The following is a 14,339-nucleotide window of genomic DNA, read 5'->3' as shown; positions in this document are numbered from 1 at the left end:
TAACAACAAAAAAACGCACTAGCAATAAATTTCAAAATCTCAATTCAACAAAAGAATTGGAACATATTTTTTTGTTGTTAAGTTCCATATAAGAAAAACATGAGATAGAAGATGATAGAGGAGGCAAATTTGTGTTTGATTTATTTCTTCTAGATTTGTGTTTGATAGAAAGAGCATGAGATAAGAGAGAATGTGACGTGGAAGAGAGAGAATAAGTGGTGTGATAATTGTTAGCTTGCGGGGATATTATTGTTATTTTGTTAATTTTCTAAATCTACTTTGACATAAGATGAACAATGTAATATTTAAGAAATTGGTTGCAAAGTGAAATGAAGACCAAATTATAAGATTATCTAAGTAACTTTCCTTTTATATTACTATTTTTTTAAAATATGATATAATAGTCAAATAAGGCATACTTATATAGATATAAAAGTTCGATAAATAGAATATAAATATGTATTTTTTTTACTTAATAGATAATAAATAAAATATAAATAAAAAAAAAAGTTGATTCAATGATATCCATAATTATTTTGATCAATCCATATCTTTAGTTATTGCTAACATGTAGCTATTGTTTGACATAATGTTTTTCTAATGATTTAAAAAATGCATCTCTTATGAAAGTAGAAAACACTCGCATTTACTATAAGGTTAATAAATTAATGCCAAGTCCACCGACACATGAACTCTTAGCTCTTTTATAATTTTTAAAAAATTAAATTTTTTAACCTGAATTCTTTAATATATATTAAAATTATTTAAAATAATAATTGTTTTTAATTATTTTATATGTGTTTAATTTTAAAAGAGATTATTCTAATTTATCTATAATATTTTTATATTTTAATATAAATAAAATTTATTTTTAAAAATGATAAATATTTATTTTTTAATAATATTTTTAATATGTATGACCTTGCATAATATTATTATTTTTATTTATTTAATCAATTTTATATATATGTCTATTTATATTATTATTTTATTAAAAAAATTATTTTTTAATAAATAAAGTCTTTGAACACAACATAATATATAACTTGTATTGTAAGGTCAAATATATTAATCTATATATATCTTTTTTATTTTTAGTTATTGTTAGTGATTTTTTTAATTTACTAGTATAAATAATTCTTGATGCGTATTTAGTTAAATATATGTATATTCAATTTTTATTTTATTGAAAAAATATTTAGGGATGCTTGAGATTGTGATAGATGTTGTTTTTTAAAGTATTTTTTGTTTGAAAACATATCAAAATAATATTTTTTTTTATTTTTAAAAAAATTATTTTTGTTATTAGTGTATTAAAATATTCTGAAAATATAAAAAAATAATAATTTTTTAATTTTTTAAAAATATAAAAACAAACGGTTGTTCACCTACGTTGAATTGAGGCTCAAATAGCTGGTTAATATTAATGCTGACCATGTTTAACCCTTTGCTCACTTTGACCGTTTCTCCGATCAAGTAAGAGTAAAGATCTTTATAATATTTTACCAAAAGTCAGTCGACAAGGACAACTACTTTTTTTTTTCTTTTTATAAAATCCCAACCCCGCTTCGGTCTGTGCTTTTCTCCCTCGTGGCAGGCACACCCCTTTTCTCCCCTCCCCCCTCTTCTTCAGGTACTCGTCTCTCTCTCTACCTATATTCATACCGTATATACTTACGCTTGTACGGTTGTAAATTAAGCAGATCTGGCCTTGCTATTGTAAGTTTTGATCGGATCTGGTTTTGGCTTACTCGGCTTTTTTTTAATAATTCTTATATATGATTTTGGAATCGGTATTTACCTTTTTTATATATGGAATTTTGTTAATTCTTCATTTTCTTAGGGGGAATAAGAGGGATTTCTGGGTTTTTTGTTCATTTTGGTCTTGATTTTATTGGTTTTTTTTCTATTGGTTTTCGTCTAGATCTGTGTTTCCTTCTTGTTTGGTCGCTTAGAAAGTAGAAGAAAATTAAAGAATTCGAAACGGATTTGAAAATTCTTGTTGTTTTTGTTTTTTTTTCTCTTTTGTCAAAATTTTATTTGCGGTTCTGATTAGATCAGAGTTCTTTGATTTATGTTGATTTAGATGGGGATTAATTAATTTTTTTATTTTGGAAAAATATGATTTTTGAGTCTAAAATTATTGTGTTATGGTTGCTGTGGTATTTTTAAGGACTGTTGTGGATATTTTGTACAAATTTGAGGATGAATCAAGTCAGTCTTCAGCAGAACGCAATTACCTTTTGCGACGAGAGAAGAGGTTTGGTTTCGATTTCTGATTACAAGGGTCCTGTTGTTTGTCCGAAGCCTCGGCGAGTGGGAATTTTGGCTAATAATCCCATTAGGCCTTTGAGATGGCCCGTGAGGTATACTGTCTTTTTTTTTTTTTGCCATCATTGTTAATTTCTGCTTCTGGGGTAAGGTTATCAGGTTGTTTTGCAACTCTGGAGGATTTTAATGATTGTTTTGAATGACAGTCATCAAGCCGAAATGTGTGATTCAAAAGCTGGGGCAGAGCTTCTGGACATTATTCTCATGAAGGTAAACTGGTGCTGTCTTTTTTGTTTGGACGTTAGTTAGAACGACGTTGCAGTTTTTACGCAGGAAGTATTCGAAACTGATAGTTTTGATGTATGGAAGTGATATTGTTGATGCATAATCTTTGTTAAGCCTCAATTGTATATGGGATGCATCTGAACTGGAATTATTTTCTTTTGCTGAGGATATTTTGTTGTTATATTTTTTACCGGTTTAATTATATCCAGCTTGTTTGCTGGTCATTCAATGTTTCTGTGCGTGGATAGGATGCTGCAGGCTGAATTTCATGTTAAGGGTTTGTGGTGACTTGACTATGATCTTGGTGTTAACAGGAGGGGCATGGGGCAGATTATCCTGCAAACCAGGCGGCCTCATCACCACCACCATTTTTTTGTGGGTCACCCCCAACCAGGGTTGGCAACCCATTAATTCAAGATGCCAGATTTGGGGATGAAAAATTCACTCCAATTTCTCCACTGTCAATCCCATCCCCTTCGGGTTTATCATCCCCGTCATCTTCTGCGTGCAAGGGAGGAGGGTGTGTAAGAATGAAGTTTGGGCTGAAGCCAGCCGAAGTTAGAGTAGAAGGATTTGATTGCCTCAACAGGGATCGCCAAAATTCCAGCATCCCTGCCGTGGCTTAGAACTCACAATATTAAGTGTGTATAAAAGGGAGCTAAATCGCCGCCGGAGTCACAGATACAGCAGATTTAACAAGAGGAGTTTTGAATCTTTTTGCCGGGAGTCTTGAGAGAAATGCTCTTAGTATTGTATATATAATATGTCTTCGTTGGCGATCATTGCTAATTATCTTGTAAGTAGTTGATTGAACAAAGAAGAGAGGTCAAAACCTTGCTTGCGTTCTCGAGCAAGGTTTTTTGAGTATATGTTTTGAGAGCACAGGTCATTGTAATATATGGTAAGGTGGGTTAGTATTGGGAGGGTCGTTGGATTTTCATCGGATGATCACCATGAAAAAAAAACCCTGTATAGAGCCAATTGGTGATTGAATTTTGATCATCTACCCTGTAAATGTATATTGGAAAATTGTTAAATGTATCTTGGTCTGTTCTTGTATCTCAAGTCTTTTCCTCGTAACTTACTATTTTATTTGATGTTATGTGATGTCAGCTATAAGCTGGGAGAAAAACTAAACTGTATATGTTGCTTCTCTCATCGAAACTCCCATGGTTTCGGTCTTTCAGAGACAAATATCTTATTCTAGTTTGTTAGTGGTTGCATCGTCAAGCTGTGGATTGATAGCAGTTGCTATGTGACAGGACATTGACATTCATTTCAACCACCCGCATGGTAGCCTCAAATTTGGTTTGGCCAGCGACTGGTATTTATTTATCCCCAACAAAAGATGAACTCATTAAACCTCCAAATCCACACTAATTCAAACTTGTTTACGACAAAATGGCCTACACATCTCCTCGTCATCGAGTGTTTATATCGTATCATTGATGGAGGCGTGTTCATTGAAGTAACGAGAAGCATAAGAGGAAAGTGGAAGTTTGTGTTGGATTGGCTTTATGTTCTTACATTCTGGCTTAACTGTCACTCCTGATCTGATTTCTTGCCGTACATGAATTAAGCGGTGGCTTAGATTAGTAATCAAGTCATCAATGTCTGGTAAGGATGTAATCATGGTGGGATCTGAAGGCCATTTATAGCTCAAATCTGACTTCCGTCTCAATTTGTTGTGTATAAAAATTGTATTACCGTCTGCTTCTTCTCTTGATTATAGTTTTTAGGAGATATGACAGATTCAGGAAAGTGCTGGATCCGTTCAACTCTACACTCTTTCATTTTGATGATTCTGTTGTAAACTTATCCTTAATTTCTATAAAATAAAATGAAGGCAGTGAAAATTAAATATTGATATCCTTTTTAATGGTCATGTGACAGGTGGAGCTCTCCTAAAAAGTTTCTTTGATAAAGAAAAGTTTGCTTCAATTATCTAAAAATTTAAGACAAGTTCATAATTGTTAATGTTGAAGTAGTCAGACATCTTCCAGGGTTGCTTGAAGCATATCCAACACGCTTCCAAATAATTGATTCCTATAATAATATATTTCGTGTCATCTAATTTCTCTCTTCTCTATCTGTCATCGATGACAATAGCAATGCATTGATGAGCCTTTACATTTTATATAAGAAACAAAAATGTTTAATTGCTAGAAAATATGAGCAATTGTTTTTTAAAACGCGGTTAAAGCTATGTTTTTTAAAAAAATTAAGAATTATTTTTGTTTAAAATTATTTTTTTATAATTTTAAATGTTTGTATATGCTGATGTAAAATATAAATATTTTTTTTTAAAAAAAAATACTTTGAATCATAATCACTATCATATTCTCTAATATATTATTTATCGAGTTTCATTAATATAAAAAACAAAATATTATAGATGGTTATACATTAAAAAATATTCTAGCAAGTCCAAACAACCAACCATACTGCCTCACCCACGCTCTCTTGAAGACTAAATAAGTTATCCATCATGTTTTTTCATGGCATGAATTTATTAAGGGATATTTAAAAGTGTAGTTACGGTTATTTTTTATTTATCATGTTTTTTAATGATATGAATTTATTAAGAGATGTATGAAAGTGTAGTTATAGTTATTTTTCAAAGTATTTTTTACTTTAAAAATATATTAAAATAATATATTTTTTATTTTTAAAAATTATTTTTGACATCAACACATTAAAATAATATAAAAATACAAAAAAAATATTAATTTAAAACCAAAAAATAAAAATCAAATCAATTTTTTTTCAAAAATATTTTTAACACATAAAAACAAACCGACTAATTTTCTACATAAAGAAAGCACCTACTTTTCCATCAACCATTTCTTTATGTTCATATGTCATCTCAAAGATACCACCCACCCACTTATTTTTTCACCAATATCATAGCGAGGCACCATAACTAGTAATGGGCATTAACTTTTTTACTAATAGACTAATAAGACAACAATTAATGATTTAATTTTTTAAGTATTTTTCATCGTCTCTTAACAAAATAAATTGATATAAACAAGAATTATAAATATTTTAGATCATAAAATAAATAAAAATGATTCAAGAACAACAAATTCATTAACGACACACGCTGCTCTTTCCCTGCTCATGCTCCCCTCTCCATGCAGTTCTCTTAGTCCTCGTATTATTTTCATGATCCATGTACTCTTTTATCATACACTTACAAAATTAAGTAATAGAGAATCTATTCCGATAAAAAAAAAAAAAAAAAAACTTGTTTTGTATGAAAGCTTTGTGAAAATTATTTATCACTAGCCCAGGATCATAGTCGTGTAAAACTCAACCTAGTCTTAAATGTTAACGAGTTCATCAATTCCATCTGCAAGAGAGGAATTGCATATATATATATATATATATATACACAACAGCTTGAAACAAATGTATGAAAGAAAAGGAAGAGAATTATTAGATATATACTTGGTTCATAACGATCCATTCGATCATATTATGCGTTTATGTGTACCAAAGTAATCATGTTATCATAAATCATTTCCTTTTCCGAAAGTTAATTTAAATACAATTTAAAATTAAGAAATTATTACCTGGATCTAGTCTTTCAACTCAATGCTAACAAGAATACAAAATTGGAAAATAAATTTTTAAGACTTGAAATATTGGGTATTTTCTTTAAAAATTATCCTAAACACATATTTTTTTATTATTATTATTATTAATGTGGGTATCCGGGCAATTTATATATATCGACTAATCTCATAGGTCCTGAAGTTAACAAACATGTAATTCTCTATTGATCCTAAAATTTATAAGATTCAAATTGATAATTTTTTAAAAAAATTAAATTAAATTTTAATCAATTAAGCTGTACATCTCGGAGTTACTAACGCATCTTGTTTCTACAGGACTTGAAGACAATTTCATAGTTCTTCTATCTTCACTGTCATCTACAGTTTGAAAGCCCTTTAGCGGCCTCAGCCTACCTTTTGGTCTCTTCTATGTAAAATATTTAATACCCCTTTACCCCTAGCCCAAGCCAAAAGTGCAGTCATCTGGACCAAGCCCATTAGAGAAGTGGAAGCCCAATGACAGTCATAGCAATAGTTATAAAATCCAGCAAACTTGGCAGGTCGATTCGGTGGCTAACTGAAACTTAATTCTAATCGAGTTTACTTTCGAATAATGTAGGAAAATAAGTAGGTTAAACTTAGATAAAATTCAATTAAGCAAACTCCAATTATTTATTTATTAACTTTTATCTAGAACAGTATTGTTTTAAATTTTTTTTTCAAACAATATTATTTTATTTAAACTGAAATAATATAATTATAAAACAAACACGGGTAAACTCGATTAATGTGCCGGATAACTGGTCATGATCCCATCAAAAAAGAAAGCGATTTTGTTCATATATGATTCGTGGTAAATAATGTTTGGAGACTCATGAAAAAACATCTTGTGGTGGTGATGGTTTAGATTATCTACAAGAACGCATCAACCAGGACTATAAAAGATGAACACTAAAGTTGGAATGACAATGACCTGATCCAGCACAGCGGCCATAGACCATAAATTGAAATCTTGTATTTCCTTTTCAGGTTTTATGGGAAAGAAACAATAGATATATTTCAATTCTAATGTTGGGGGTTAATAATTTAGAAAAGAATATATGCAGTGATTTAGTTTTTTTTTTTTTTTTTTTTTTTGCAGAGAGCACAGAAAAATGCAAGTAATTGTACTAAAATCATTGAAAGAAAAATACAGAGAAAGAATTGACCAATGATTCGAGATAAACAAATGCCTAATAATTCAGTGATGGGAACCCGTGCTTGGTTTAGAGTTTTGTAAATTGTTGTTGTCTTCAAGCTACCATCTTTCTGGTGAAAATACCTTGAAATTGACATTTTATCCACAAAATGAAGAAATAAAAAATAACTGTGAGGTGGCTAAAACGAAAGAGTGAACACTTCTTATCTCCACCCTCATCTTATCTTCGTCATGGCATGTCCACAAGTGTAGCTATCAATGGCTGAACCATTCAAATTCATGAAGGAAAACAACAGACCCAACCATATGAACATACTCTCTTCCAAGATTTAATTTGGGAGGATACTATCCACTCAACTTAGGCTGCCGAAGTGGGGTTTTTTTTTTTTTTTTTTTTTTATGTTCATCATGCTTGTCTAAGCCTCGCATGGCTTCTTGTCGTTTGAATAGTCTCCCAATTCTAAACAAGAAGATAATTCTTAATTTAGACCCGAAAGAAAAGAAAACAAAAGGGAGTACACTAGTCAATCTACTTTGTAATTTCAAGTTGCTAATTTGGGATGCCTGTAGAAAACATGTACAGAACGCTTGAATTCTGTGGTGGATGTGACTGTTTCATAAAAAAGGCAGTGCATTAGACAGTAGCTCAATCAAATCTGTGAATTCCAGGCCACTGTACTTAAACTAGAGTTCTGATGAAAAACAATGAGTCAGAAGAAATTTGAATGCTCCGTTTGCTTAATTATACGTATTCTTTAAAGAGCTGGGAGTTGAGTACTGTTTGGTCTTCCAAGGCGATCATCTGGCTTTCAAGCAGAAAGTTGCAGGCTGATGATGAACATTGAGGGGCATATAGTCAAAATTTAAACAGGATTGTGGTCTCTTAATTTGCTTCGATCATCAATGTCAATGTAAGCCAAAGAAAGGCTATTTTCTTAGACAAGAGGTCTCTTAATTTGGCAGGTAGTTAAACCAAGGATCGGGAGGGAACAGCTGAATGCAACAGAGAAACCCATCTGGTGCAGATAAACCACATTGGCGTTCTTCTTTAAGAACATTAAACAATCGTGTTCCATTCAATCTTGTGCTCAAGGTCTGATGTAATTATCCATGGAAGATTAAGAGATGAACTCTCAAAATCCACAAGGAAATGCTCAATGTTTTCGGAGCTAAGGTTAAATGCTCAATAACCTTTTGAATTAGACTAATTTAAAGTCACAGGAAAGAGCCATTCCTCCATTAATGGTGCCTTAAAGCCAGCACTGTATATATGCATAGACATCGATCAAAGATGCTGAAGGCAAAGAGGCATGCCAGATTAATGGTTTCACATGCACGGATCATCTAAAATTAAAAATAAACAACTTTTTATTCAACTAGTCTCAGCGTTCGATTCAGCATCCGAATCCAGAAAGCAAAAACAAAGTAGAATATTGATGTTCAAAAACCCAATAAAAGAAGGAAAAGCAACGATCTTTTTGCCAGAGCCCAGGTACAATTTGAACAAAGCAACCCTAACAGATAGCTAGGGACTCGTCAAATCTTGGGACTTAGAGACCTTTTGGCTTGGCGGCGATAAAACTGATGCACTGCACTTGACGAACGTTGTCGAATCCAATGATACGGACAAAGGAGTTAGGGTAAGCTTTCTTCGCCTCCTCGAGCTCGATCAGCACCTGAGATGCCATAGTGCATCCAAACATGGGTAGCTTCCACATAGTCCAGTAGCGTCCATCATAGTACCCTGGGGACCTGTGGTGCTCGCGGTAGACCCAACCTTTCTGCACAATCAAACATTTACAAGTTAGTGTCTCTAAAACAATTAATCACAAACCTTATATGTGACTATATTGAGGAACTAAGAATCTGCTTAAATGCTTAATTAAGTTACCTGTAATTATAATGTGTTCAATGTAAAAGTACAGGCACACTTAATTTAGTATGCTCCAAGTATTTTTTCATCAGAAATATGTTGAAAATCTTTTTTATATATATTTTTTAAAATTTATTTTTAATTTCCGCACACCAAGAGAAAACACCAAACATGCTATATATGGTTAATTATCACCTTGCAATGATAATAATAATTAGTGAAAATTGTAAGATTATGAGATTGGACTTATCACCTCCAACTCGAATTCCAAGCAAGGAACCCACTTATTGCGAAGAAGGTACTCAATTTCCTTGGCCAATTGCTCAGTAGTGAGTTCTGGGAGGTAAGAAAGGGTCTCGAACTTCTTCAATCCTGTTGGAGGCCACACCTATACGCATTTTTAAAAGCAAAAAAGAAAAAAGAAGTGAGAACAGAAAGCTAATTAATTCCAAGTAAGTAGAATAAAACTAATTAACAACGTTGTACCAAAGTTGTTTAAAAGGTTTTACCTGCATGCATTGAACTCTTCCGCCATTGCTTGCAATGGAAGTAATGTCACTGTTAGCCTTTCTGGTGACCGGGAAAGCTGAGGTAGACTTGAGGCCGTTGAATGGTGCAACCATGTTGGCCTGTGCCGGGGTGCGGTTAACTGTGGCCACGGCCGCCGATGAAATCACAGAGGAAGCCATCTCTTACAAGCTAATTAGCTATTACACCCTCTATATGTGGTTTGCTAGTATTGTAAGATTGAAGTCCTCCTGCCACACCGTATATATAATGCTTCAACTTGTCTATCTCATATCCTATGGCCACAAGCTATCGTGGTTGATACTGAACAAAATGTGACCGTTGGATATGATAAGTGATGGCATGACACCATTCTATCCACATGAGGATGGAAATTCTTGGAATGCTAGCCTTATCGTCAGGCACCACAATGGATTTGCCACGTGGAAGAAGCTCCAGTACCTTATCTCATCCTCGGGAGGACATGGATGTGTGATACATGTTAATTTTAGGTTATCGCCGAGCCGAGCTTCGGCTTCTACTCTCTCTTTCAAGCCCCTTTAAGATGCACATGACCACCCTTGTGGTTCTCGGCTATTGACCAGAGCATCTTAGTTAAGCTCATACTTATGGGCTCTACTCATTTAAGTTCACGTCACATTTGGATGGAGTGTTGTGGGCTTGGACGGTGCCGGAAAATAAAATAACCGTTGTTTTTAAAAATTTTATTAATTCAAAAATATCTCATCAAGGGGATTAAAAAATGAAAGTGAACCATGCCCTAAATTAAGTGTAACCTTTTTTTCAAAATCAATCTTTTCTAAGAAATTGATACCATATTACATGCATGGATTGATTTCTTTAACATGGTCATCACTACTTGGAAGAAGAACACTTTTGATTGGTATCGATGGGTTAAATTTTAAGTTTACTTTTCAATAATTAAAAATTCGAATCCTCTTAGAATCACTGGATGCTTACATAATCATTAACTTTAGGATCTATGAGATTAGTCGAAATACATACAAATTAAACATAACACCTTAATAAAAAAAATATCTATCTATGTCACTATTATCGAAAATGACTTTTGGAGCCTCTTTTACGCTTAATCTTGAATTGCACAATGTAGCTTTTAGGAGGAAGACTTTAAACTTGAATTATTAGAAAAGAAATGGAGCTTCCATTATCGATAATGAAACCCTAAACTAGCTGAAAGCTCCATAGATGTCCAGGTCCCTCAAGTTTGGACCGTGTAGGCCTGTTAGGTGTCATAAACAAAATTATGCATTAGGCTCTTTAAATATTTAAATGATGCAATTTAGTTTACCAGATAAAGTTTTGATGGTCTGGTCCGGTGTATTTATGAAACCCAATGCTACATATTCAGGGGAAAACAAAGGAAATGGTCTTAGATGTTTTAATTGGCCTTTAAAAGCTTCTCATGGCCATCTATAAAGAGCATGTGGGCTCATACCATATGTAGACCATTATTATTTTTTTCTCACTCAATGCCACCACCACGACCCCTCACCGTTTCTTCCCTGCTAGCTCTTATTGATTATGTCCTTTGTTTTATGAACTTGTACATGTTTAATTTAACAAATATATATATATATATAAATTCATTGTTCATATCTCGTAAAACAAGGTTTGTTGAAATATTAATTTATTATTTTTATTATTATTTATAATTTTATTATTCAATATTAAATTTACTAAATATTAAAGAATTGTGATACATGACGTAACAGTAATGGATAATGCAAGAGTTATGTTTTTGCTTTATATTTTATTTTAATTTGTTTTTTATGTGTCATCTCAATTTCATTATCCAATATTAGATTTATTAGATTGAGTTTCATAATTTATTTTATTTATTTTTTATTATATTATCACAATCTCATAACCTCAAAATTACGAGTTTATTGAGTTAAATTTTTAAATTATTAATCGTGTCATGCTTACGACTTGTCATTAGAGATGGATTGATATTAAAAATTATCACACGTCATGTCACAGGTAATGGATAAAACAAGAGTTATGTTTTGCTTTGCATTTTTGTTTTAATATTTTTTTAAAAAAATTATCTCAATCCTATGTAATCCAGACTATTGATTTAATAAGTTGAATTGTTTTTTTAATTTAGTTTTTTTCTTTTCTTCTTAATTTATCCTTTAATTTAATCCTTCAAGATTAAAAAAAAAAGGGGGCATGCTAGGAAAGTTAAGCTTAGAAATAGTCACTGGCATGAAGAATGGTCAGATCAAGAGAGTTGGTGAAGAATTATACGTAAGGATAGCTATTGATAAAAAAAGTTGTCGTGAGATAGTTATTGGCAAGAGAAGATAACAATTACAGGTTTGGAATATTAGCTCCGGAGTGAGGATCAAGGATAGTCACCGGTAAAAAAAAATTGATTTGAGACAATTTCTTGGCGAGAGAAAGTAGTCATTATAGGTCAGTTGCGAGGTTCGGTTAAGCCAGGGTTGGGTTGACATTTTCTACCCTTCTCCTTCTTTTACCCACCTTTAGGTTCTAGGCCCCAAAGATGGTTCAGTTGGGCTTGACCAAGGCTATAGAGGGGTCGATTGGACTCTTGGGTTCGATTGGCCATCCACAAGCAGCCTCGGTTCAGGCCTTAAGAAATAGCCTTGGCTGGGCTACATCTATCCTGGGTCCAGGCCTTAAGAAATAGCCTTGGCTGGGCTACATCTATCCTTGGTTAGGCTATTTTGGGTCTTTTTTATTTGTATTCTTGATGCACCATCATATATAATATATTAAACTTATGTGATGACATGCTCGACCATGCTTGTTAAGAGACAGAAAAAAGTCCAAATAAACTATGAATATGGAAGATATAAATCATACGGGTCTTTATTTTATTTTATTTTTATAGGGATAGAACTTATATCCCCTCTTAATTGCTTGATCGGCCTTTTTGTTTTTCTATTTTAGATTAGAATTTTAAAAAATTCACTTCTTAACTTTTAAAGTTAAAATATGATTTAAAAAAAATTAAATATCCATTAATTTCCACTTCAAAATTTATGGGAAGTGATTTTTTTTTTATGAAAAGCTACTTATTTTATTTTATTTTATTTAAAAAAAAATGACATTAAATATGTTAAAATTAAATAAATTAACAGCAGCCCCATTTGTTTTATACATAATAATTAATTAAATTTCAACCATATTTTCTAACAACCATTAATATTTTAGAATTAACCAATTCAATTATTTTATTTCTTAGATCTCAATTGGTGTGTGGATGTTATTTAAAGTATCTAGTCAGGCGTTCTACTTGCCAAAAACAAGCAATGTTTTTGTTATTTTTCTCACTTATGTTTTTCCATGATATTTATGTATTTTTTAAAATAAATAATCCATTTAGTTTCCTAGTAAAATATTTAATTCATTAAATAAATTCTTTAATTTAAATAATTTTATTAACAATATAACATAGAAGTTCATCATCAAACAATTAATTATGTTTAATTTTTCAACTCATCATAACATAACAAACACAATGCAGTTAATAAATAACATGAGCAAGGCAAAAGGGTCAAACAAGGAGCATCTTTTAAATTTCTGGGCAGCATGCGTTGAATAAAAGCAAAAATTAAAGAGGGCTGGCTAGCCATGGGAAGTTAGGTGGTCAAAGCAGGTACTATTATCAAAGTCAAAATTAAAATAATATACTGTACTGCTAAAACTTTGTGCCTGCGGAGACCTGGAAATTTACCAATTATTAAAGGTGGTGGGAGGAGTCATTGGTCCGACTCCAAATTCTCAGCGGCCGCCCATTTGTTGGAGGAGGACCCAGTTTTTTTATTTTTATTTTTTTTATTATTTTTTTTATTTTTATTTTTTTTATTTTTGTAAACGTGCCTAGTCTAGCCTACCTCTCTTTGAAAAGGCGTGCAAAAACACCCCGATATCTTGGTATATGCTTTTGAGATGCTTATATTGTTCTCATTACTATTTCTTTTATTATTGCATCTATGTTTATTCTTCACTGATACTTGATAGAAAGAACAGATTTAAATGTTTGATATTCGAGATTAATCATATGATTTTTTATAATTAAATAATTAAAATAGCTATTTTTCCTATTTTCAAATTATATAAAATAACTAACCACACACGTATATATGGTTTAAAATGATTTAATGAATTTTTATAACTTTATAATTTTCTGGAACCGATTTAATGATTTTAATGTCGATGTATAATTTTTTGGGTTTTTAATATATTTTGTTTTTTTAAAACATCTTTACAATTTTGACATTAAAACTTTGTTTTCGGCTATTATGTATAATATTAATTTGAGTATTCTAATTTTGTAGAAACTTTGTTTTCGGCTATTATGTATTATCTGATTCTCGAATCCTACGAAGATTGATTTTATAAATTTTATTATGTCCTTCATGTATTGCAGAATTTCTTAATTGTTATATATATTTGAAAATGATCACAACTTATTACTATAAAAATGCTCAATTCTCTTTGAAAGAGTGCCGTGTTAATTAATACAAATATTAGCGGAAGCTTTTTTATCTATAAATGGAAGATTCAGTTGAAAAAAGTATGATATTTCAAAAAATCAGCTTGGGAAATGTTTTATACTAATTTAGATTTG

At 31.5% G+C, this 14,339-nt stretch overlaps 2 protein-coding genes across 3 annotated transcripts; one reads left to right on the top strand and one right to left on the bottom strand.

Moving 5' to 3' along the window:
• Window positions 1-1,501: 1,501 nt before the first annotated feature.
• Window positions 1,502-3,615, top strand: LOC118029736 (uncharacterized). Of its 2 annotated transcripts, XM_035033654.2 has the most exons (4): window positions 1,502-1,633; window positions 2,174-2,366; window positions 2,478-2,541; window positions 2,871-3,615. In XM_035033654.2, exons 2-4 carry the CDS (start codon window positions 2,206-2,208, stop codon window positions 3,180-3,182), a joined length of 537 nt encoding a protein of 178 aa, XP_034889545.1. In that variant the 5' UTR covers window positions 1,502-1,633; window positions 2,174-2,205; the 3' UTR covers window positions 3,183-3,615. The 2 variants fall into 2 exon arrangements, with proteins under 2 accessions (XP_034889545.1, XP_034889546.1); XM_035033655.2 differs by lacking the exon at window positions 1,502-1,633 and having other exon boundaries at window positions 1,644-2,366.
• Window positions 3,616-8,659: 5,044 nt separating this feature from the next.
• LOC118029738 (ribulose bisphosphate carboxylase small subunit, chloroplastic) lies at window positions 8,660-9,947 on the bottom strand. Its single transcript, XM_035033657.2, has 3 exons — window positions 9,697-9,947; window positions 9,441-9,575; window positions 8,660-9,095 (listed from the first exon to the last, which is right to left on the bottom strand). Exons 1-3 carry the CDS (start codon window positions 9,874-9,876, stop codon window positions 8,865-8,867), a joined length of 546 nt encoding a protein of 181 aa, XP_034889548.1. The 5' UTR covers window positions 9,877-9,947; the 3' UTR covers window positions 8,660-8,864.
• Between the last annotated feature and the right edge of the window lie 4,392 nt (window positions 9,948-14,339).

Source organism: Populus alba, chromosome 17 (assembly GCF_005239225.2).
Source record: "Populus alba chromosome 17, ASM523922v2, whole genome shotgun sequence".
NCBI classification, from domain to species: domain Eukaryota; kingdom Viridiplantae; phylum Streptophyta; class Magnoliopsida; order Malpighiales; family Salicaceae; genus Populus; species Populus alba.
The sequence above is the reverse complement of the archived record's forward strand: the minus strand, read 5'-3'. Positions and strand labels throughout refer to the sequence as shown.